Below are 24,646 nucleotides of genomic sequence, written 5' to 3' on the forward strand. Positions count from 1 at the left end.
GAGAGCTTTGGCTGGAACCAGGCCCTGCTGTGGCCAAGGGCCTGCTCTTGGCTTCGGACTTCTCATATGAGCTTCTGTGGCCTCAAAAAGGACAAAGGGAAAGGCTCTCCAAAATGGAAGAGCACGTGTGTGTGGCGGGGGGAAGGGAGCAGTGGGGACAGCCTAGGCAAACCCTTCCCTGCAAACTTAATTCGGTACGGACGTTCCTTTGAAGTGTTGAGGGCTTAGACCTCGGGTGTGTGGAGTCTGACCATCCTGCTTGTAGGAAGCAGCCTGGAGAGTCAGGTGCGAAGAACCTGATGGTCGGTGTGGAGACACCACGGAGTCAGTGCCCACACAGGGGGTTGGAACCTCAGGGCCCTGAGAACGTGGAGCCCAGGTAGGGGAGCGACATGAAGGCTGACCTTCTCCCCTGCAGGGAAGAGCAAACACGGTACCCACGGATCCAGGCTGCTGGGTGAGCCCAGTGCAAGAGAAGTGGGGGCCACAGGACAAAGTCCCCCCTGAAGTCCCCAGTGAGGATGACGCTGGGCTTCTGGGAACCACCCCAGGGCTGGGACGTGGGGAGTACCCAAGGCATAAAGGGTGGGCTCCAGGATGCTGGGGAAGGCCTGCCGGGACCTGTCATAGAAGTCAGAGGCGACGTGATAGGTTGGGGCGTACATCGGGGTGGGGCTTCCAAAAGGGACACGTGGGCGGGCGCAGAAGGCGGGCACTAGTAGGGGAGGGTGGAGTCATCCCACTCCAGCTGCGCTTGCGCGGCTCCGCCCTGCCGGTGTCCGCCCCTGCCCACCCCATACTCCTCGTCACTGCCCTCGGAGTCACTGCTGCTCGAGCTTAGGTCTTCCTCTTCCTCTTCCTCGGTCTCATCTTCCCCACGCCCTGGGGCTCCGTGTTTCTGGATGGCAGGGAGAGAAGGGAAACGCTCATCAGGGATCAAACAGGAGCCACGCTGGAGTTTAAGTTTCTCCCTCCATTAAGGAGACGTTTAGGGCCCCTTGCAACTCCTTCCCTTGATGCTAAACCCTTGGGCCGGGAGATAGGCTTTCTGGAAGGGAAGTCCTTTGGTGAAAGACCAATCGGAGGGCTAAGGACAAGGACAAGAAATGGCAAATTCCAGGACCCAAACTCAAGGTAAATCGTTGCGTTTTAAACATTGGACATTGAGGCCGATCCCATCCATCATTCAGGGAGGCTTTTCTGGCATTTCTGAAACCTATCTACATAGGTGTCCAAGTCTTTAATGACTTGCTTCTCAATGCGAGGATAGCATTTAAGCTTGTACCCCTCTTCCAGGTGGGAAAATAATGTCTCTGGGAGCAGAAGGTCTTCTAAGCCGAGACTCGGCTGTGCCACCCCTCAAAAATACTCCTTTCAGAAGGACAAAGTTCACGGTCCTCATTTTCCACGCCTGCCCCTCACCCCTGGGGGTGTGTGTCCTCAAACTCTACCCCACGCTTTTTCAGTGCCCTCCCCCTCCCCCCAGCTTTTTGGCAATTCCAGTCAAATCTTATTTCTGGATTTATGTTTTGAGTTCATAAACCAGCCATAAGAGATGTGAGCCCATGCTTGGCAACATCCCATCTCTGGAGTGTTTTCTCTTCTGCCTCCCCCAGATCCTACTCATTCTTCAAGGCCTCGCTGAGGCTCCAAGAAATCTTCCCTGGACAGCCCCAAAGGCTCTCCCTGCTCATGCTTCACTGATTGCAGGCATCACCAGGTTAGCCCTTGGTGAGCACGCTCTGGCCGGGTACTCGGAGCGCTCCAGGCATAATGATCTTGCCTCCTAGGCCCAAGGCTCAGCTCTCTGAAGGTGGAAATGCTGGGGTCCCCAGAGCGGTGCACTTAGCCCTATACCTACAGCACACGCTGGGACGAGCTGACCGGCATTGGCACGCTGGCTCTGAAGTTGGAGCAGGAGGCCAGGTGAGGCGGGGAAACTGGGGACCAGCTGGGATACTTTTCATTCCTCAGTGGCTCCTCTTCATGGCCACTGACTCCCTCGCTTTCTTACTCCTGCCTTTCCCCCCACCCAGCAGCCATGGGCAGAACAAAGGGCCCGACGGAAGAGGCTTTTCTTGAGTGTCCTATGTCCAGATCAGGGACATTTGGACACTCATGGGTGGATTCTGGGGGCTGATGGCCAACTGGAAAGATAACTTTAGAATCAGACAGACGTGGGTTTGAATACTGATGGTGCCATTACCAGCTCTGGGAGTTTGAGTACTTTACTTTCCCTCTCTGAGTTGGTCCCACCTTGGTAAATGAGGAGGGTGACTCCCACTTCACAGGTTGCTGGGAAGAGTAAATGAGGTGGTGCATGTTGAGGACCCCGTGCAGTGCTGGCGTGATGGGGGCTCAATAAATGGCAGGTATTACCATTGGGTTTTTGTATTAACGTATTCTGAGTCTTTAAGTGAGCTCTGCAGGCAGATGGAGCAAAGCCATCTAATTTATACTGGTAGCTAATCAAAAATTCAATACCAAGTCCCTGAGAGTGAGTCAGCTCTGAGCTAAGTACTACAGGGGAGGCCAGGGACAGACACTGCGTGGCTGCTTGCCTTAAGAAATGTCTGCTTTTGTTTGTCGGGTGAGAGCAATTCACACGTTTTTAAGCAGTGAATGCATTTGGTGGGTAAGTGCGGCTCATGCAGGTTGAGAGGCTGGAGGAGCCCAGAGAAGGGAAGGACCAGTGGGGCTGGGCTAGCTGGGCAGGGCTTCTGGCACAGGAAGGATGGAGCTGGGTGGAGGAGAGGCATCCCGCTCTGAGCTCCCAGCCCCTGCGTGACGATTGTTACCTCCATGGGGTTGACCGTGATAGTAAGTGCCGAGTCGTCCCAATCCATCTCGGCTTCCTTGGCAGCCTCAGACTCCTGGGTGAAGTGCTGGTGGGCGATCCGGACCCGGTACATGCCCATGGCCACGACAAACACTAGCATGCACACGGAGATGATGATGACCACGGTGGCAATGCTCGGGACCACTGGAATGAGGAAGGAATTCGCAGGACGAGGTGAGCGAGGGACTAGCTCACCCTTGGGATGGAACACGATTGAAACATCCATGTGTAGGTTAAAATCTGCCCTACGCTGCCCAGTCGGAGAGCTCTGGGTCAGAACCTTACTCTGTCTGGGCTTCACTTTTTTCATCTTTATAGTAGACTGCATCATTCCTATCCCATGGGTAGTTGTGAGGAGCAAATGAAATCATCTATGTGAATTTCCACAGAGGCACATAGTAGGTGCTCAATAAGTGCACATTCTCTTTGATCTCTTGCTTTTTCCATCAAAGCATACGGCAGCCCCCTTCCCCTCCCCCTGAGAGCTAGAAACTGTGGAGTTCAGTCGGGACAGACAGAAGTGCCCGCCAGATAGGAAGACAATATGGAAGGTACTGGAACAGAAGTAAGGGTGGGAGACTTTGCAATATGGTGCATACGTGTGTGTGAGCATGTGTGAGGGGCTCAGGGAAGGCTACATACAGCATGTAGCTTTGAGTTGGGTCTAAAAGGACTTGAAAAATTTTACCCCAGCCCTTTGTAATGTCTGCTATTACACATTTCTTATAACTTCTTGTGTACTTGACCTGCGCCCTCCTGAGGCCGTGAGTGCCTCAGAGCCAGGCCCATAGCTTCTCCACAGCCGGGCACCTCCTTCAGTTCTGGGCGCCTCTGGCGCTGCTGCACCCTAACTGTCTGTTGCGTGGATGGTCTTGAGTCACCATCAGCACCTGGTGTCCTGAGGTCCCTCCTCCCATGTGACCTACCTGAACTGCGCTGGATGCTAGTCTGGGATTCCGGGTGGTGGACAGACTGGAGGAAGGGCGGCTGCACGATGAGGTGGTTGACGTGCTCCTTGTCTGAGACCCTGACCTCATGGAGGACGCTGACCTGAGAAGAGCAGGGAGGGGTGCAGTGGGCCGGGAGTGGCAGGTGGACCAGTGGCCGCAGTTCTCCCGAATAAGCGAAGTGAATGAATGGGCGGGCCGGGGCTTCCCTCACAACTGCGGGACTCACTCACCTCCAAGTTGAACTCATTGCTGGTGTAGCGCCCATTGAGTTCCGAGCACTTGAGCTTGAACCGCCGGGCCTCCAGGGCAGCTGGACGCCAGTTGCGGTAGCGGATGTGACGTAGCACCTGCTCATAGCGGCTCATGGAGCCCACACCTGTGTCAAGAGACCACACCTGTCTTAAGAAGGCAGAAGAGGGGCTGGGGAGACAGGCTGCAGCTGCTGGCGGTATGGGTCTCCTGAAGTCGGTGAGGGTAAGAGCTCAGGGTGTTTAGGGGCAGACACTCTGTCAGTGCAGACATTCTAAGGAGCCAATTAAACTGAAGCACAGAATTTCCACATAGATTGGGCTCTGACCAGAATGTTTGGCCTCAATCTGCCAAATGTTGCTGTAATACTTGCTGAGATCAAACATGATAAGAGTAGGCACCTGCCTAGTTTCTACAGATTTCCCAGGAGTGGAATGGGAGCCAATTCCCCCGGATACTGGAATAGCTCGTCAAAGGAGGGGCTAGACGTCCACGCTCTGAGGTCAAGGGTTCCCTCCTGACCCACCTCCACAGGAGATGGAGCTGGCATCCCACTCATGACTCCCTGGACAGGGCCACTGAGAAGGGACCACCAGGTGCAGGACTGAGCACGGCCTTACCGTAGATGGAGTAGCCGGCCGTGGAGTTGGTGGCGTCCAGGTGTCGCTGGTGGAGCTCACTGTGGTTGAGCTCCAAGCACTCCTGTTTGGGGTCCAAGTCCCCTCCCAGCACTAAAATGTCACAGAAATCTAAGTTGTGAAGCATTTCTTCAAAAACTGCTGATTTGGGGGCTGTGGGAGGACAGACACATGGAAAACACAGGAGTGAGGACAGCTCAGGTCATGGCCCTGACACACCGTCCTCCTCCTCCGTCACTGAACCCCAGGCTTAGGCTGGGTCAGGAGGAGAGGCTGGGCGATCCCAAATATCACCTCCACTTCTCAGATGGATGTCCAGGCAGCCCCTGAGGCTGGGCGGCACAAATTTATGTGAAGAGCATGAACACAGCAGTCAAAAGATGTGAATTTAGGGCCTCCCTGATGGCGCAGTGGTTGGGAGTCCGCCTGCTGATGCAGGGGACACGGGCTTGTGCCCCGGTCCAGGAGGATCCCACGTGCCGCGGAGTGGCTGGGCCCGTGAGCCATGGCCGCTGAACTTGCGTGTCCGTAGCCTGTGCTCCACAGTGGGAGAGGCCACAACAGTGAGAGGCCCGCGTACCGCAAAAAAAAAAAAAAAACCCCCAAAAGATGTGAATTTGAATACCAGCGCTGCTTCTGAGAAGCCGTATAGTATTAGAGAAACCACCTACCGCTCAATTTCCTTATCTGTAAAGAGGGTAAGTGCATTGAGAGGATTGAAAACAATGTGTGGCACAGAATAAATGCTCAAGAAGGATTGGTCTCCTTTGGGACCAGAGATGAGTGCCCCTCCACCAGGCTCTCGTAGCTTTCCCCCGTGGTCATGGTGTGTGTCTGTCTCTCCCAGCAGACTCTGAGATTCTCAAGGGCAGAAGCACTTTGCGTGACTAACTCTTCAGTATCTGAGGGGCTGGCATGGAGCAGTATAACGACACATTGCTGAAGTGGAGCGGCACTGGTGATATAATTAAATAAGTAAATTGGTTAGTCTAGTTGACGAGCTGTTGCATCCCTTGGCAAAGTTCCTGGGGGAAGGATAGGCTGAGACACTCCTTCTTCTTCTCCAGGGTGGGCAAGGTGTGGAAATGAGTGGTGGGCTCGGGCTCCCAGACTTTTTGCCTTTGTGGCACCAACCCTACCATTTGCAGAGGACACCCCTCCCCTTGCCAGTTATGGAAGGCTGGTCCTAGGGCTGGAGACTAGCCAGTCTGGTCTCTCTTCTTCACTGCAGTGTGGCGCTGACCTGGAGGTGCCGGCTCCCTACCCCCAGCCTCCAGGGGTGGCCTTTAGTGTGGAGGTGGGAGCACTTTCTCCATCACTAGAACTGTTGAATGTAATTGCCGTCTGTGGATTTTATCCTGGCATCTGTCCCAGGCCCCGGCAACATGGCAGTCAGCAGACCCATCTTTCCAACCCTTGTTCCTGTGTTTCTAGTTCTTGGACAGCCTAGCTGTCCTTGCCTGATACTATGACCCCAAGTTTCCCAGGGGAGTGTCTGAGTATTTGAATGCTGGACAGGTTGGCAGTCCTAAATGAAAATCCTACTTTAAAATAAAAAGTTATTAGTAGTTATGGAGTCCTTGCTATACGCTAGGCACAGTGCAAAGGAAATCCTAACAGACAGACACTAGAGGGGGTACTGTTACTATTCCCATTTCACTGATGGGGGAGTGGACAGTCCATGGGGTAGAGTGCGGCGGATTGCCTGGGGTCACACAGACAACAGGGGAGGAGCTGGACGGCAACCATGACCTTCTGATCCCACACTTTGTGAAAGTTTCAACCTCTGGGCCGGTGGTCTTCGAATATTTTTGATCTTGCGGGCTTTTATTGAAAAATTTGTGAACTCGAGATCATTTAAATAAGTATATTTACTCATTAAGCAGATGTATTTTGTGCATGATAAAACATTTATGAAAACAAATTTTGAAAGGATTCACAAAAGATGAGAGCTATTTTAAATAATTACTTTATTTTGTTTAGTTTTTAAGGGATACCAGAAACATTTTTTGCTCTCAACAGGTATATGTTGTTATAAATAATTTTGTACACTTACTTTTTAAATGCTTGCCAATCTCAATGGCTTCGTGTAGCGTTGGCAAAATCTAAAAGCACGTTAATATACACTTAACGAAGTCTGTCATTAATAATGGTACACGTATATCTCTCTTTCAAATGGCCTGTGGTTTCTGGGTTTTCTTGGGAGCCGTACTCTTGTCAGGTCAGGTTGGGTCATCCTGGCTCCTGTGACCCAACTGCTGACTGATTGCTCACCCCCTAGGTAGGGGGCGTGTTCACCCCACCATTTTCTCTCGTTCTCTTGCGCTTGCATATGGACAAAATCTTCCATCAGTTTCCCTGATTCCCACTGTGCTGAAGGGACTGTACTGGGCTCAGGGACTTACTGGCAAATCAATAAGTTGGGCTCTGGAGGAGATCCTTGTCTGGTTTAATAAACAGATAATCACCACCGAGGGCTCGCCAGTGTGTGTGAGAGAGAGCACTAGTGGCTGGAAGCGTACAGAGCGGTTGGGCGTGTGCAGTACCAGCCAGGGGTCAGGGTGGTGGGGTCTTCTGGAAGAGGGGTTGAAGGTAGAGATTTCTGTCAGCAATAATGGGGAACGAGACAGAGAGGGACCTTCCAGGACGAGGGTAGAAAGTGAGTAGACATGTAAGCTAACACAGAGGGAGAGAGGGGTGTGATGTCATTGGTACTGAAACAGCACAAAGAGTGAGTCGATGAGGGCAGAAGATGGTGGTGGAGAGGGTCATGGGTGGCAGATGGCATTAGCCTGCTTGTTTACGGCACCCATAATAATGATTATTCTTACAACGATAAAAGTGAAAATTTAAAAGTACTAACAGTAGCTCTCGGGCACTTGGCTACCAGTCTGCATGCACCTCTCATAAACAGAAGGTGAGATGTGGACCCAGATAATTGCTTGTCCCTGCGTTGCCTGTAGGCTGATGTCAGGCCTCGGGAATCCAGGTACTCTCAGCTACGGCCTGCAGCCACCGCAGTCTGAGGCCCTTCCTTTTCCTGTCTGATATTAGCCCCAGATGAGGGCAAGAGGGAAGATCACACGACCTAATGCACCTTGGAGAGTAACTGGGAAGCGGTCCTGCCCAGACAGGTGGTATAACACCATCTATTTTTGTGAGCTAAGAAGGGCTGTCTTGCCAGGCATCCCATTTGCTGGGGACCAGCATGCTTTAAGGCCGTGGGTAGCTAGGATTATTATAGAAGCAGCCCTTCGGGAACTCAGGCCCACTGGCACTAGCACATCGTTAGCAGCTGCTCTGGGAGGGGGAGAGGGAGAGTTGAAAACATTCTTTTGGAGGAGGCAGCAAAGGACGGTTCTCAAACTCGTATTCCCCCCGTAGATCTGGGCCCCAGGTTTTCCTGCCTTCCTTCCATATCCTTCCATCCCTCTCCCCCCACCAGCCGAATATACTGTAGCTTTCAGTGCAACTCAGTGTTTCTTCCTGGCAGACAATTCAAATTACTTTTACTGAACAGCCCTCCCAACGATGAAACCATTGGAAAGAACAACTGGAAAGTCCCCTGAGAGTTGAGAGTGATATTGCCGAAGGAGACTTTTGCGGTGTATATATTAAGATGCAGCTCTATTTTTTTTCTTCATGCTTCTTTAACTTTTCTTCTCATTACCAAAATAATACACGTGTACTACAGAACATTTTGCAGTTGTAGAGAAGTGAAGGGGAGCAGAAACAAGTTGGCTGTTTTCCTGCTTCTCAGAGAATATCACTGTTAGCATTAGGTGTGTTTCCTTCTGAGCATTTTCCTACATATTTTTTTTCTTGACAGACTTGCGATCACTCTCCACGTAGCTACTCTGTAATTTGCATCTTGCTTTTTTTTTTTTTTTAACTTGCTGCTTGGCATAAGTGCCTTCCCTCCAACATCATACCTCTTCTATGGGGGTACCACAATTTGCTAAGCCATTCATTCCTCTCTGTTATTTATCTGCATTGTTTCCAGGCTTTTTTGTTCTGTTATCATAAATTACCCCGCTATAGTGAACAATACCTCAGTTGTCCTGAAGTGTGATTGACGAGAATCATACTTTACGTGAGAATTTAAGGTCCCATGCCCCCCCCACCCCAACCCAGTGTGTGCCTGTACCTGTGGTCTTCAAGGCACCGGGGGCCTCGGTTTTGGTGAAGGTGCTCACAATCTTGATGTCGGGGAAGAGGGTAACCCCTTTGGCGCTTTCAAACTGGGCAGTGGGTCTCCAGAAGCGGTCCGTGCCATGGAGGGTGATCTGGGGCTCGACGGCCTGCAGCACCATCACGTAGGCGTCCACGTCGGGGAGGCTGATACACACATCTTCTCCAAAGCACCTGGGAAAACAGCAGTCACGGCAACTGAAGAGCAAACCCTGGAATCATCCGGCCATGGACAAAGATACATACAGCCACCTCTAGTCCTCCACGAGACATCCTGACTGCCCGAGAGCCTCTGAGGATGTCAACAGACATTCAGATTCAAAGCCGCATTTTAGTTAAAACTACTAGCAATCTAGGGACTTGAAAAGATTAGCTCCTGGGTGAAATAGGAATTTTCTATACCTGCAACAAGTAACCATTAGACCTTTAATTATCCTTTAACAAAGTAATCAATGGCAACATTAATTAGACAGCAACTGCTTGTTATGTGCATAAGGATTTGGTAAATAAATTGTTGTCTCCCTGGTTAGTTACAGCCATCTTAGTGAGACCCCAGGGCTAAACTCTCCTGGCTGCCGGAACAGCGTATATGTTCTCTCTCTACAAGGATATCACACAAGTGCGGTGCCTCTTCCAGATGTGCCAGCAGACTGCCATTGTAATCATACTCCTTTTTCCTGATACACTGCCACAAAAATATCTGGGAGCCAGAGTGGTGTGACAACAAGAGCAAAGCCTCGGAAGTGAGACAGACAAGGGTCCATGCCTGGCTCTGCCACTCCTGGACTGGGAGGCTCTGGGCAAGGGGCACAACTCCTGTGAACCTCAGTCTCTTCATCTATACAGTGGGGATGAATAATTAATTACCTTATAGTAGTAAGGCTTAAATGCAGAAGACATTAGATAGGAAGCTGCCCAGGAGCCTGCATCATGGTTGGAGCTCAGTAAATGTTGACAGAGCTGACAGTGTCATCAGACCTCATCAGGCATGTGTGTCACTGGCACTCTTGGCTGATCATCTAGACCAAAGACCTAAGCTAAAAGGGAGAACCCCAGGGTCTAGAGAGAGACTCTGGGAATGATGGGTGGACTCCAGCTGGTGGCAGCCATCAACTTGCATCCCTTGGCAAAGTTCCTGGGGGAAGGATAGGCTGAGACACTCCATCTTCTTCTCCAGGGTGGGCAAGGTGTGGAAGTAAGTGGTGGGCTCGGGCTCCCAGATTTTTTGCCTTTGTGGCACCAACCCTACCATTTACAGAGGACACCCCTCCCCTTGCCAGTTTATGGAAGGCTGGTCCTAGGGCTGGAGACTAGCCAGTCTGGTCTCTCTTCTTCACTGCAGTGTGGCGCTGACCTGGAGGTGCCGGCTCCCTACCCCCAGCCTCCAGGTGTGGCCTTTAGTGTGGAGGTGGGAGCACTTTCTCCATCACTAGAACTGTTGAATGCAATTGCCGTCTGTGGACTTTATCCTGGCATCTGTCCCAGGCCCTGGCAACATGGCAGTCAGCAGACCCATCTTTCCAACCCTTGTTCCTGTCTTTCTGGTTCCTTTTTCTGGCTCCAGGTGCCAGGTGACTCCCTTTCTGCTTCTCAGGAGTTTTTCTGGGGTCCTCTTCCTAGCTGCCCTCCCAAGCAGCTGTTTGGCTGAGAAATGATTTGACAGGCCAGTAAGGGTGTTATTTAAAGGTCACAGTGATGGTCTCATCTCCTTAATTTAACTCTGATCCCTGGGGACAAGAACCATGCCTTTTCTTTCTCTTGCATACTCATGGTATTTAGGAGCTCTATCAAGGCTAGGTTGTTTAATTTAATTGAATTAATAAACATTTGTTGAGCATTATACTATACACAGAAAAACCCTAAAGATGCTACCCAAATCTATTAGAACTAATAAATGAATTCAGTAAGTTGCAGGATACAAAATTAATATACAGAAATCTGTTGTGTTTCTGTACACTGACAGCAACCTATCAGAGAAAGAAATTAAAAAACAATCCCATTTACAATTGCATCAAAAAGAATAAAATACCTAGGGATAAATCGAGCCAAGGAGGTAGAAGACCTCTACTCAGAAAACTACAAGACATTGATGAAAGAAATTAAAGACATTACAAACAAATGGAAAGATATACCATGCTCATGGATTGGAAGAAATAATATTATTAATATGACCATACGACCCAAGGCAATCTATAGATTCAATTCAATCTCTATCAAAATGCCAATGGTAGTTTTCACCAAACTAGAACAAATAATTCTAAAATTTGTTTAAATCCATAAAAGATCTCAAATAGCCAAAACAATCTTGAGAAAGAAGAACAAAGCTGAAGGTATCACACTCCTGACTTCAGACTATGCTACGAACCTAGAGTAATCCAAACAGTATGGTATTGGCACAAAAACAGACACATAAATCAATGGAACAGAATAGAGAGCTCAGAACTGAACCCATGCATATATGGTCAATTAATCAATGATAAAGGAGGCAAGAATATAAAATGAAGAAAAGACAACTTCTTCAATAACTGGTGTTGGGAAAACTGGACATCTATGTGCAAAAGAATAAAACTGGACTACTTTCTCACACCATACACAAAAGTAAACTCAAAATGAGTAAGACCTGAAACCATAAAACTCCTAGAAGAAAGCATAGGCAGTATGCTCTTTGACATTGGTCTTAGCAATATTTTTTTGGATGTGTCTGCTCAGGCAACAGAGACAAAAGCAAAAATAAACCCATGGGACTACATCCAACTAAAAAGCTTTTGCACGGTGAAGGAAACTATCAACAATATAAAAAGCCAGCCTGATGAATAGGAGAAGATATTTGCAAATAATCTTATATAGTAAAGGGTTAATATCCAAAATATACAAAGAATTTATACAACTCAACAGCAAAAAACAGGTAACCCAATTAAAAGATGGGCAGAGGACCTGAATAGACATTTTTGCAAAGAAGACATACTGATGGCCAACAGACACATGAAAAGATGTTCAACATCACTAATCATCAGGGAAATGTGAATCAAAACCACAATGAGGTACCACCTCACCCCTGTCAGAATGGCTAATATCAAAAATAAATAAAAAGTGTTGGCGAGCATGTAGAGAAAAGGAAACCTCTAAACACTATTGGTGGGAATGTAGATTCGTGCTGCCACTATGGAAAACAGTATGGAGGTTCCCCTCAAAAACTAAAAATAGAGCTGCCATATAATCCAGCAATTTCACTTCTGGGTATTTACCTGAAGAAAATAAAAATGGTAATTCGATAAGATATATGCACACTAACGTTCATTGCAGCATTATTTACATTAACGAAGATATGGAAGCAACCTAACTGTCCAAGGATAGATGGATGGATAAAGAAGATGTGGTTTTATATATTTATGGTGTGTGTGTATATATATATATTTGTATATATATATAGTATATATATATTTATGATATATATTTGTAATATAGTATATATTTAACACATATATTAATACTATAATAATAATAAATGATGTGTGTGTATATATATATATATATATATATACACACACATGGAATATTACTAAGTCATGAGAAAAAACAATAAAATCTTGCAATTGGCAACAACACGAATAGATCTAGAGGGTGTTATGCTAAGTGAAATAAGTCAGACAGAGAAAGACCGTATGGTTTCACTTACATGTGGAATCTAAAAAACAAAACAAAAACAAACTCATAGATTCAGAGAACAGGTGGTTGCCAGAAGGGAGGGGGTTGGGGATGGGGTGAAATAGGTGAAGGAGATTAAGAGGTATGCACCTCCAGTTATAAAATAAAAAATCCACAGGGATGTAACATACAGCATAAGGAATATGGTCAATAACATTGTAATAACTCTGTATAGGGACCTATGGTTACCAGACTTATCATAGTGATCATTTCATAGTGTATGTACACATCAGATCACTAAGCGGTACACCTGAAACTAACAGAACATTGTATGTCAACTATATTTCACTTAAAACAACAAAAAGAGAACACAGATCCATTGGGGTGTCCTCATAGGGAGAGCAGAGAAGCTGCCAATAGTTGAAGAGAGGTGAATCCTGTTTTACGAGAGAACATTCCCAGGGACCATCCCTGATGCCTTGGCTGAGCCCCAGGCTGCCCAGCGTCCACTCACTGGACCTTGGAAGAGACTTTCAGGCGCCGCACACCCACGGTTGGGAACTGCCTGGAGTTGATGTAGGAGACCTTCTGGAGGGCACGGTTGATGTTCCCAATGTCGTCACCTTCCATCACCAGGACAGACTGCGAGGGGTTGAAATGATACTGGAAGACAGAAAGCAGTATCACAGGAGAGAATGATCAACCGTGTACCCAGTCTCACGGAGACCCTCCGTCTCCATGCAAAGGCCATTAAGGTCCGCACAGGCGTCTCCAGAGCATGTGCAAGTGCAGGAGCTGTGTGCACAGGTAACTGTTTTAACCCCTCAAGCAATCCCTGCTGCCCTCTGGTGGGCTTCGGGACCCTCCTCTGTAAGATTCCCCATGGATTATAAACTCCTGGTAATACCACCGGGAGCCACAGGATGAATTCTGAAATCCCAGACACAGTGCTCTTGGGGCCCAGCCTTTGGTGGGCTCATGCTCTGGGCTACTATGGGGTCCCTCCCAGAAACTTTCAGCTCTTGGACTGCCACCCCCTCAGCTCATAGCCCAGAAACCTGGGGCTTTTGTTCCTTTTGCCGTCTTGACTTTGGCCTTGAACTGCTCCCCCATTCACCCTGCACTCCGCCTCCTGACCCATGTCTCATCTTTTTAGTTTCCAACCTTAAAGTTCATTTTTAAGTTAATGGCCTTCCTTCTCTCTTAGATCCGATTCTTGGTCTTGCCTTCTAGGTGCTAAACTCTGGTTTCCCATGAGTTTTAATCACTTGCTGTTTACACGCCTGCCAGCTGCCCTAGGTTTGTTATCTATCTATCTGCCCTATCCTGGGTCCCTGGTGTCCCACGCTGGGTGAAGGCCCAGGGACTACGATGCTCCCCACTGAGTCACATGGGTCCTCAAACCAGTTAAAGTATATCCAGACTTGTCTCTTCCGTGGTGTTCCCAGCAGTTTCTCTTCTTTGAATGGAGCATGGAGCATATATATTCAAATATATATATGTGCTAAGTGAAAGTGTCCATCTTATTCCTATCTCCTATCCAACCAATTTCCTCAACCTTATCCCACAGGTGATCACTGTTCCATTAATTTCTTAGTGACAAATTGCATTATTGTTCAAAATTAGTTGTTTCCCCTCCCAGTGAGATGCTTATACAAGCCTGTCAGCAGGCTTGCTCATGTGATTTATGGCACTCTTCCATACAGGATATACATTTTTGTCCTGTTGCACTCAATAGTGGTCATGTGACTTGCTTTGGCCAACAAACAGTGGGCAGAAGTATTGTTTGGTTCACACCCGGATGGTAGATTTCACAGCCAGTTAATTCGTGGTGCCATGTCCCTCTCCCTCTGCCATGAAATCTGCAAAGTTCCCTAATGGTCTATCAGCCTGGGTCTCACAGTGAGGGGGGCAGAGCTGCAGCCAGTCTTTAATGGGCATGAAGTGCACACCATAAAAAAAAAATTGCTGTATAATTCACTGAAATTTTATTCACTTGTTACTGCAGCATAACCTAGCGTATCCTGACAGTTATACTTAAGCATTTTATGAATATTTAATCAATGAATATAGATTCCCATTTTTCTCCTTTCTTACACCAAAGGTAGCTTGTTACACACTATACTGCACTTTGCTTTTTTCACTTAGCTTTTGTCTTGGAGATCTTTTATTTTTTTTAAAGTTGTTTAATATTATTTAATATTAAATAATTTACTTAACCAGTCTCCTAATATGAACATTGGGTTATTTCCAGTCTTATACTAATAATGGCGCAATGAATAATCTTATATATATAACATTTCCTAAGTGTGTAAATATATCTGTAGTATAAATCCCTACAAGGGAAATTGCTAGGTCAAAGAGTATATACAGTTTAAATTTTGACAAATGTTGCAAATTTTCCATTGCTAGGGATTATACCAATATGCTCTCCCTCTCATAGCATATGAGAATGTTCTTCCAAAACCTCAACAGAGCGTGCTGTCAAACTTGGGACTTTTGCCAATCTGATAGGTGATAAATACTATCTTAGTGTAGTTTTATTTTGCATTACTCTTTCCATGAAGTAGATTGAGTATGTTTTCAAGCTTTTAAGGGAAAATCTATTTATATTAGCTTTTCCCTGATATGACTCGGATGTCTTTACAAGAGTTCCTGTTCTGTGTCCGGACCCTATCAGGAGGTAGTTATCTCATGAGTACTGTGGTGCCATTGTCCCGCATAATAAGTCCCTTGCATTGTGACCCCCAGCCAACTGATAGCTCAGTCTTTGTCTCTTTCAACTATCCTGTGATTGTTTCATTGTTACCTCCTCCTTGAAGCCTCCCCAGCTTCCCTCACTTAGGTCCCCACTGAGCTCCTATAGTGCTATGAAATGGTAGTATAATTATTATAGTGCAGCGACTACGAGCTCACTGAGGACAGGTGCTCCGACCGTTATCCCCGAATCTCAGAACCTTGTCCTAGTGCCCCGGAAGCCCCTGTTAGATGAATGAGTGAATGGTCCCCCGCTGCCCTCACTGTTCCTCTTTCCCTATGATCCAGTTTCCTCCTGTCCTCAAAGCCCTGAGCAGGGTCTCTCTGAGCTGCGACATCTGGTCACAAGCACTGTTCCCTATGCTGGATTCAGGAGCCCCTGGGCATATGCACAGGTGGTGCTACAGTCGGCCTCTTGTTGGTCTCTCTCTTGCTGGGCCTGACTCACTAGCTTAGCGTGCTCAGCCGTGGAGATGCCACATGCTGGTGAATCATCAATAGTTCTGAGTGTTTTACAGATCATCCATTTCTCATTTGAGCAGATTGAAAGTCATTCTTCTAAATATACCACTTAAGTTTCCATGTATTTTGCACTCTCCCCGTCCCTGCCAACCCCTGCTGTAGCAGTCTTTTGGTGCTTTTGCTATCTGTCTGTCTGTGTGCCCTCCACCAGCAGACTGTGAGCACCTCGAGGGCAAGGTCCACTGACTTTTTTCAGCATCTAGAGACAAGATGATGCCCCCTGCAGAAAAGGCCAATCTCTGAGCCGTGCATGAGGGCTGAACAGGAAAATCAAGCAATTCATCCAGGAGGATGGACTGGGCAGCAGCCCCTGGCATCAGCAGAGGGCACTCCCACTGAAGCCTCCTAGGGAGAGGACAGGTTAGGGAATGTGTTGGATCTCTAGTGAATACCCAAGTCTGGCTGCCAGAGCACCCCAAAGGCTGCCACAGGGCTTGAGGTGGGCACTGGCTAGCCATCAACACGGTTCTTGCAGGATCAATAAAACCCTCCACTAGAATAGGTCTTGCTTGTATGTTTGTGTTGTCTTTTGTGGCATGACTGAGGGTTGGTCTCTGGTTTTGCGAGACACAGGATGGTATTGGCATTTCCACAGGGGCAGGAGATGGCTTCCTGGGGACCTAGCAAAAGGTGACAGCACTCACTCTCCCTGGAAAGCTGGGCTGTAGCCACAGTGGTTCCTTTCTTTGAACCAAGAAGCGGTTAGACAGATGGTCTTAGCAGAATGGTCAGCTGTCCTGGAGGGTCAGGCTGGGACATCGGTGAAGTCCCTGCTGAAAGCCCTGGCCTGTTCTTTGAGGACAGGCTGGCTGTGGCCCTCCAGGCACCTCGCCTTCCCTGCCAGCTCCTCTGGGCTGGGACAGATGAAGATTCCCTGCAATAGAGGCTCTTCTGTTGCAACTGTCACCCAGGATTACTTTTCAAAAGAAGCTGGGGCATCAGCAATGCCGAGTGCAAGGTCAGCCCAGCAGGAGAAGGGAACTGTGATTTGTTGAGAGCCTAGTTATCAGGTTTTCTAGGGGACATCTGTATCTATATCTATATGTATATCTATATCTATATATCTCATCTGTAAGTGTATCTTTGCTATATCTGATATATAAATATATGTAAGGATATATAAAAAATATATATGTTATTCAATTCTTACATCACTACAAAATAATACTAAGTCCATTTTACACACAAGGAAATTGGGGCTTAAAGGATTAAAGTACCTTGCCCAAGGTCACCCAGGTCATGAATATCCATACTGTGCTTTGAACCTAGGAGGGTTTTGTCCCAAAGTTCTTGCTTTTTCCCACTCTTCCACACTAGAGATGACAATTTGGCAGGGATGACGCTATGAAAATCAAAAGTGTGTATTCTTCAGGAATGTGGCGATTCCACAGTGTCTCATATGGATACATAACAACAACCACCTCGATCATGTGATGACTCCAGACATGCTGGAGAAATAGCTGGAAATATGCATGATCCAGGGGAAAACAAGTGAGACGAGGAACCCATGTGGGACCCTGTGAGTAGACGGGATGTTTTCTTAATCATGGCAGGACTAGCCAGAGGGGAGGGAGGAGGCCAGGAGCCAGTAGAGAAAGTACTAGTCATTATTCAAAAAAGAAATGAGGGACGAAGGAGGAAAGGCAGGTTGGAAGCAGTTTTAATAATTTTCAAGAATGCCTTCTAATCTGAGTCTTGTGGTGGAAAGAGCCTAGACTTATTTTGGCCAAGTCCCTGAGTCCCAACCTCCTTATTTCTGAAATGGGGTCATAATATTTAATTTGTTGTGAGGAGTAGGAATAATGAGCTTAAAATAGCCCCCAGTGGGTGCACCGTAACATCGTGTGTGTTATCATTAACTTCTCATACAGTGAACTAGTTCTTGCCCGCCGTGCCCTAAGGATGGGAAAGGATCGTTTGCAGTGACTGGTTCTGAGCAGGTGGTATTCTAAAAAGTCAGATGAGCCCCCTCCACTCCCCACAGCTCTAGGTGCCACTTCATTTAGCACTTCCTCTTTCACGGGCTAGGACCGCTGTGTAGGAATTGCTATGGTTCTTAATTTATAGTTCTAAGAATGTGTGGCTTTTAAGTCCAGCATCTTTGGTTTATTTGTTCTGTGGTGCTTGGAATCCTACAACTGTGGCCCCATGGGATGGTCTAGAGCAGAGAAGATCCACGCAGAGGCAGGGAGCAAATTCAGAATCAGAGAGGGGACAGATTCTGGATCTGTTGGAGGACAGATTTCACTGGCTTGACAAAACACTGAGGGAACAATACAAACAGTAGACCAAGGATCAGACCCCAGGCTCTGCCTGTGAGGATATCTGTATGAAATGTGCCACGAGGGGCTTGCCTGGGCCAGCTGCCATGAAATTGACAGGTGGAATGCTGGCCTTTGCAGCACAGGTGGTCTTGTGAGTTTCCTTCAGACAGGTGATTAGCTATTGAGAGCACCTGTGTGTATGTGTTTCCTGCATTTTAAACAAGGTTCTGGAAGGTCATTCATGCTTTACCCTGCTTGTGTACTCCTCCCATCTTCCCCCTCTGACCAGGGCTCCAGGGTGAGCATTCTGAACCCCACGCCTGTCCAGATCATGCTCCCTTGCATGGAGCCCTTCAATGGTTGCTTGTTGCCAACAGAAAAAAAAAAGTAAACACCAGACATTAACAAGGCCCCATGACCCGGCCTCTGCCTACCTCTCTGGTCCCGCTCTCTAGCTTGCCTCCTGCAATTTGGGCACTTGTAACACTGGCTTTCTGCCTAGAGTGACCGCCCTGCCCTCTCCCTTGCCACCCACTGCCTGCCTCTCTCCTGGTTGGTTCTTACCTGTCCTAAACAGTATGCTCAGACTTCACCTCCTCCAAGGAGCCTTCCCTCCCTGCTGTTGCTCCCGGTTCTGAAGCTCTGGAGCAGAACTGCCTGGGATCACATTCTGGCTCTGCTCCTGACTCACTCTGGGATCCCTGGCAACTTTCCTTTCTCTTCCAGGCCTCCATTCCTCATGTGCAAAATGGGAAGATTCATGGTACCTTTATCATAGGTGGTTCTGGGGCTTAAGTGAGTTAAACCCATAAAGGTTTTAGAACACTGCCTGGTACCCAGGAGACCCTCAGTAAATGTCGGTGCTCATAATCATTGGAGCACCAGATTACAGGTGTCTGCTTGGGCCATTGAGTGCCCCAAAGACAGTAATCTTGGAACATTCATTTTCGTGTCCCTCTCCGCAGCCCAGAACCAAATTATACGGGTGTCCGTGGAATGTTTGCTGAAGTGACTGCAACGTGAAGTCGAGGCATGATTTGCCCAGATCACTGGTCCCTCCAAGGCCAGCCCAAGTCAGAGCCCCACAGGCAGTCGGCCACTAAGAGTGTAAATGAGAGGGCCCTCTGTTGGAGGGGTGACCCCTGTCCAGGAGACGCAGGCCTGGGGTGGGGAGGCCGGGCAGCTCCATGGGCAGTGCTGAGTGGGGACGGATGGGAGGTGGTGGGAAACCTCTGTTCTGGTCACTCCCTCCTTGGGAAACCTTCACAGCCGCTGGGGCCTCATGGGGCTGTCCTGTGTCCCTGGAGACAGAGGGTGGGCCGCCCTCACTCCCAGAGAGGAGGCCAAGGGGCTGTCTGCTGTCACTGGGGTCCACTATGATGGAGCGGGGGCTGTGAGGATGTCTACCCTGCTCTTTGCTCAGGACCCTGAGGCCTGATGCGGGCAGGTGCTCCTCGGTCCAGGTGAGGCCAGATCTATCTCCGCCCATCGTGGGCGGGGAGGTGCTTGATGAGGACAGTCAGCCACATCCTGCGCCCCTCAGGAGGAGCTTTTCGTTTGAAGAGTTTTATGTTGTGTGGATGATGAAATTGTGAATCTGTTCATATTCCCTTTGGCAGCCAGACATTGCCTGGAGCCCAATCCGGGCCTCAACTTAACAACATAAGACCCAGTGACCTCTGCATCTGCTTTCTAATTCCACCCACCCCGGGGTGACCTTCCTTTGTAATTAGTAGTTTCCATGGTCCAAACTTGTAATCCTACTTTTCTGTATTTCTGAAAGTTATGCTTGCGTAACTGCTCCTTCAGTTCCTTTGGGCAAATAAACAACAAAGCAACCCACCAACCCAGGAAACAATGAAATATAGCAACTCCCTCCAGGTAGACATTGAACGTGTGCCTGCTTTTATGCACTGAACTGATTGCACTCGAGGGCTTCATCTAGGAATTTCAGGAGACAGCACAGAGTCTGTTGTGCGGTCACGGTCACGGTCACCTATCTCCCTGCTGTGGCAGCACCTTTGCCATGGTACCAGCTCGGTGTGACGTGGCAGGAAATGACTCCGCGTCCAGGATTGCACTGGTGTTTAGCAGCCTCTGCCTCACAAAGCACTGTCTCACCGGGAGCGATGCTGGCTCCTTCCTTACCTTTATTCCTTGGCCCAGGCTTTCCAGGGAATTGATATCCAGCCCTTCCTTGCAGGCCTGCAGGCAGGAAACCACCTTCTGACTGTCCATTTTGCCAGGGCGGATGGTGAGACTGGCCAGGCTGCCGTGGAAGAATTGAGCAAAGCGAGGCTTGGTGATTTCTCCTCCTAAAAGGTAAAGAAGCATCGTTATTTGCCCTGCGGACATTGGGTAGGAAACCTCACTTCAAGGCTCCATCTGGCTGGGGAGCCAAGAACAGAGTGGCTGCATCCCCTAAACCCGAGCTTTTCCTTCCAAGTGGTGAGTGCAGAGTTGTGAAGCCCGAGTCTCGAGAGGATGTCATTGGCCGCCAAGACCTTGGCACTCCTCCAGGTGCACCTATTTAGGAATCTGCAATTCCTGAATTGAAAACATTTACTTTCAGAGGCACGGGATTTCTTAAAAGACAGGAAGGGCCTACAGAGTAAAAGTAGGAGAGGGAGAATCTACCAGTGATGAAAGACGCGCCCTGTGCCAGGCTGTGTGCTGGGGACTTCACCTGAGCGAAACTGCAAAGAAGGGATCATTGTTTCCAACTGACGGATGAAGAACCCTGGGACTTAGAAAGGTTGAGGGACTTGCCCCAGGACACACAGCTAAATGCTGGAGCTGGGACTCTAGTGGTATATGTGACTGCAGAGCTGGTATTTGCTCTCCTGTATTCATTCCACAGAGAGGCTGGCATGCGATTGAGGGGTCCTAGGAGCCCCATGACCCTGGGTTCTGGCTGTCTCACAGTGAGTTGATTTCACATCAGCTCCGATCCAGGTTCTCTGGCATATAAGAGCTTCCTTGATTCTGTTCTACCTCGGACCTTCTTCTCGTCACCCAAGAGTTTTTTTTACTGTTCCCTCTACTGGTTGTGCAGAGTCCCGTCTGAGCCCAGGTCGGCTCTTCTGCATGTGAAATTGATCAACGCGGCTTGTGTTGCAAAGGCAGCCTGGAAGCCACCTCTTGTCATTTTCCTCCCTCGTTTCCTTAAAATAAAAGCCCCCCTAAGGTCCATTGGAAGCCTCACCTCCTCCACGAAGCCCTCCCCACTGACTTCACTGAGCACAGACCCCTTCCATCCCTGGGCAGCTTATGTCAATGATCTTAGTCTGGATCTTGCATTTCTGTTTGTTCAGAGAGGTAGCTGAATGTACAGGAAAGGTGGATCTGGGTGGAAATCCAGCTTTGCCAGTTCCCTGAGGAGGTTCTGTTGCCTCTCTGAGCCTCCACTTGCTTGTAGGGGACGTTGCTGGGTTTTGCCTCCTGATTCTCCTGCGCTGTCTCAGCTGTGGCCCCCATCCGTGTGCTCCATGAGAAACCTCCTTGTGGACAGCTTTCCCCAGCATCTGGAGGGCAGGTTTCTGGAAGGTTCTGCCAGGGTAACACCACAGCGATTTCTCTGCCCTTCAGTGAGCCACGCTGTGTCAGCCAAGTCTGGAGCTCTGCCTGGGTGGCAGTGGGCTCTCCACAGGGTGCTCTTTTTCAGCCCCAGGGAGGGTGGGTGTCCTGATATCTGCATTCCTATAGCCTTCAGAGTTCTCTCTACTTAGCAGCTAATCCTTCCTTATTCTAATACGCTGTTATAGTTAATAATTTTTTATATTTCCTTGTTGAAATTACTGTGTGGTTTCTCTCTCCTGGCTGGGTCCAGACTGATACACCCTCTAGGTTTGCACACATACATTTGCTCATACCCGTTCCTCTCACACTGAGAGGCCACCTCCAGACTGCTCAGATCAGGCAGATCCCACTGGTTCTTCAAGGCCCCTTAGGCCCCCTGCCTACCTTGCGCTCTCCCTGCTCTGAGCCTGGAACACAATAGTTCATTTTAATGCACCCTCACAGCTCAGCATTGTTAGTTAATGTATGCGTGCTTTATGTTTTCAATAGCCTATAAGGGGTGGTTCTTGACTTCGGCTACACATTTTAATCACCTGGGGATATTTATTTATTTATTATTTTTATTTTTTGCTGTACACGGGCCTCTCACTGTTGTGGCCTCCCCCGTTGCAGAGCACAGGCTCCAGACGCGCAGGCCCAGCGGCCATGGCTCACGGGCCCAGCCGCTCCGCGGCATGTGGGATCTTCCCGGACCGGGGCACGAACCCGTGTCCCCTGCATCGGCAGGCGGACTCTCAACCACTGCGCCACCAGGGAAGCCCCCACCTGGGGATATTTAAAAAGATAAACTAACCGTGGTGAGGGGTCCCACCCCCAGAGATTGTGACCTCACTGGTGTGGGGAGCTTTTTTAAAAATTGAAGTATAGTTGATTTACAACGTTGTGTTAGTTTCAGTTATATGGCACAGGTTCTTTTCCCCTATAAGTTATTACAAAATATTGACTGTAGTGTAGTTCCCTGTGCTATACAGTAGGTCCTTGTCGGTTACCTGTTTTCTATATAGTAGTGTGCATGTGTGAATCCCAACCTTCTATTTATCCCTCAGCCCTCTTCTTTCCCCTTTGGTAACCATAAGTTTGTTTTCTATGTCTGTGAATCTCTTTCTGTTTTGTAAATAAGTTCATTTGTATCTATTTTTTTTTTTAGATTCCACACATAAGTGATTTTATAATATGATATTTGTCTTTGTCTGACTTACTTCACTTAGTATGATCATCTCTAGGTCCACTCATGTTCCTGCAAATGGCATTGTTTCATTCTTTTTGATGGCTGAGTAATATTCCACTCTGTATATATACCACATCTTCTCTATCCCTTCCTCTGTCTATCTCTTTCAGGTGAATCAAACATGAAGTCAAGGTTAAGAACCAGTGGGCTATACACTTCTCTCTCTTTTTTTTTTTTTTTTTGCAGTACGCGGGCCTCTCACTGTTGTGGCCTCTCCCATTGCGGAGCACAGGCTCCGGACGCGCAGGCTCAGCGACCACGGCTCATGGGCCCAGCCGCTCCACAGCATGTGGGATCTTCCTGGACTGGGGCATGAACCCTCATCCCCTGCATCGGCAGGCGGATCCCCAGCCACTGCGCCACCAGGGAAGCCCTACTATACACTTCTTGAGGCCAGGCTTCTGCATACTCCTTGAGTCAGCTTTCTCCTTTATGCCACCCACAGGCTTACTCTAGCCCCTCTCCATATGCTGCTGGAACTTATTGTTTAAGTCTGTCTCCTGGATGGCAGGGAATACTCGTGCAGGATTCATTGTAATGAAGACAATACTGAACAGGTATTGGGGCTGAGGGCTGCCCCGGGCACTTGCACAAGTTGGCTCATTTATCCCTCTCGATAACATGGGCCCCTGTCCCTGTGTCATCAAACACCTTGCACCCTGCCTGGCACACAGCAGACACTTCATAATTGTTTGCTGAATTGAAGAAGATGGTCCAGCAGAGTTGTAGACCTGTGGTGCCTCTCCAGCATCCATCTCACTCCTGTCCTCTTGCAATGGCAGCCCTGAGGTTTGGGGGGTTGACTTGAGTTCCAGGGATGGACTCTGTTTAGTCAAAGGTTATTCCATCTCCATTGCTCCAGGGACAGAATGAGGCATATACTTGGGACTCCTCATACCAAGATGAAGCCAATCAGCATCTGGCATCCAAAAAGCCATAGGAGTTGGTCTAGGGTTAATCATAAGACCGAATTTAAGCCAGTGAGATGAGCAGAGAAACTGACTGGCAGCCTCTGGGAAAAGAGCTTCCATCTTCTCTCTAGAAAGTTTCTGGAACCTGCTCTTGCTCTCTTTCCCTGGAGATCATTATGTGAAGATAGAAGGCTGAGAGCGGCTGCAGCCATCCTGCAAGCAGACCAGGGACAACCAAGGCAATTCCTGGAGGGGGCAGAGCCAGGAGAGCAGAGCAGGCTGAGCAAACCCTGAGCAGACCTCCTCACTGCTTTACCACGGGGTGTCCTCAGCTGTGGCAGCCAATCATCCATCTTCACGGCTTAAGCTGCTTTAACTCAGACCGTTGTTACTTGACACCCAGAGCATCTTCACATTGGAAATGAAAGGAGAAGCCTCTATTGAAGTGATCAGTCCACAGATTTGGCTTTGAGGGATGACCTGAGGTGGCCATGGCTTTGGGTATGGGGGAGCCAATGTAGGGTCTTTGGATTTAGGCCCTCGAAGACCTCATGGATACGGCACTCATCACAGCCATTAGCATGTCCCTACCCTAGTAAAGGGACACTTCTGTTGACCTGCAGGAAAAAGGGTGTGAGCCTGGGTCTGAATGGTAGAGCTGACACTCTCCAAGGCATCCAGGCGGTCATCCCTTCCCCGCCTTGTCCCCCACTTGGAGCAGCAGATCCAACAACAACTGTCAATGACTGGCATGAATTATGTGCCCAATGCTGTTGAATCTTCATCAAACTCTTGGGAGGTAGGTACTTATTCTTTTTTATTTATTTTTGTACATCTTTACTGAAGTATAATTGCTTTACAATGTTGTGTTAG

General features: G+C 48.5%; 1 protein-coding gene across 1 annotated transcript in view; it reads right to left on the reverse strand.

Moving 5' to 3' along the window:
- Positions 1-715: 715 nt before the first annotated feature.
- LOC111179245 (calsyntenin-2) overlaps positions 716-24,646 on the reverse strand; it is a 51,630-nt gene continuing 27,699 nt past the window's right edge. The window contains exons 4-11 of the mRNA XM_089909928.1: positions 20,204-20,370; positions 13,027-13,175; positions 8,824-9,041; positions 4,659-4,829; positions 4,020-4,165; positions 3,766-3,889; positions 2,799-2,983; positions 716-898 (exon numbers count right to left, since the gene is read on the reverse strand). Coding sequence (XP_089766054.1) covers positions 716-898; positions 2,799-2,983; positions 3,766-3,889; positions 4,020-4,165; positions 4,659-4,829; positions 8,824-9,041; positions 13,027-13,175; positions 20,204-20,370 — 1,343 coding nt within the window. The remainder of the gene's footprint in view (positions 899-2,798; positions 2,984-3,765; positions 3,890-4,019; positions 4,166-4,658; positions 4,830-8,823; positions 9,042-13,026; positions 13,176-20,203; positions 20,371-24,646) is intronic.

The sequence above is a fragment of the Delphinapterus leucas genome, chromosome 4 (assembly GCF_059928025.1).
Source record: "Delphinapterus leucas isolate spDelLeu-1000000601 "Yukka" chromosome 4, BTC_Dleu_Yukka2, whole genome shotgun sequence".
Lineage (NCBI taxonomy): Eukaryota > Metazoa > Chordata > Mammalia > Artiodactyla > Monodontidae > Delphinapterus > Delphinapterus leucas.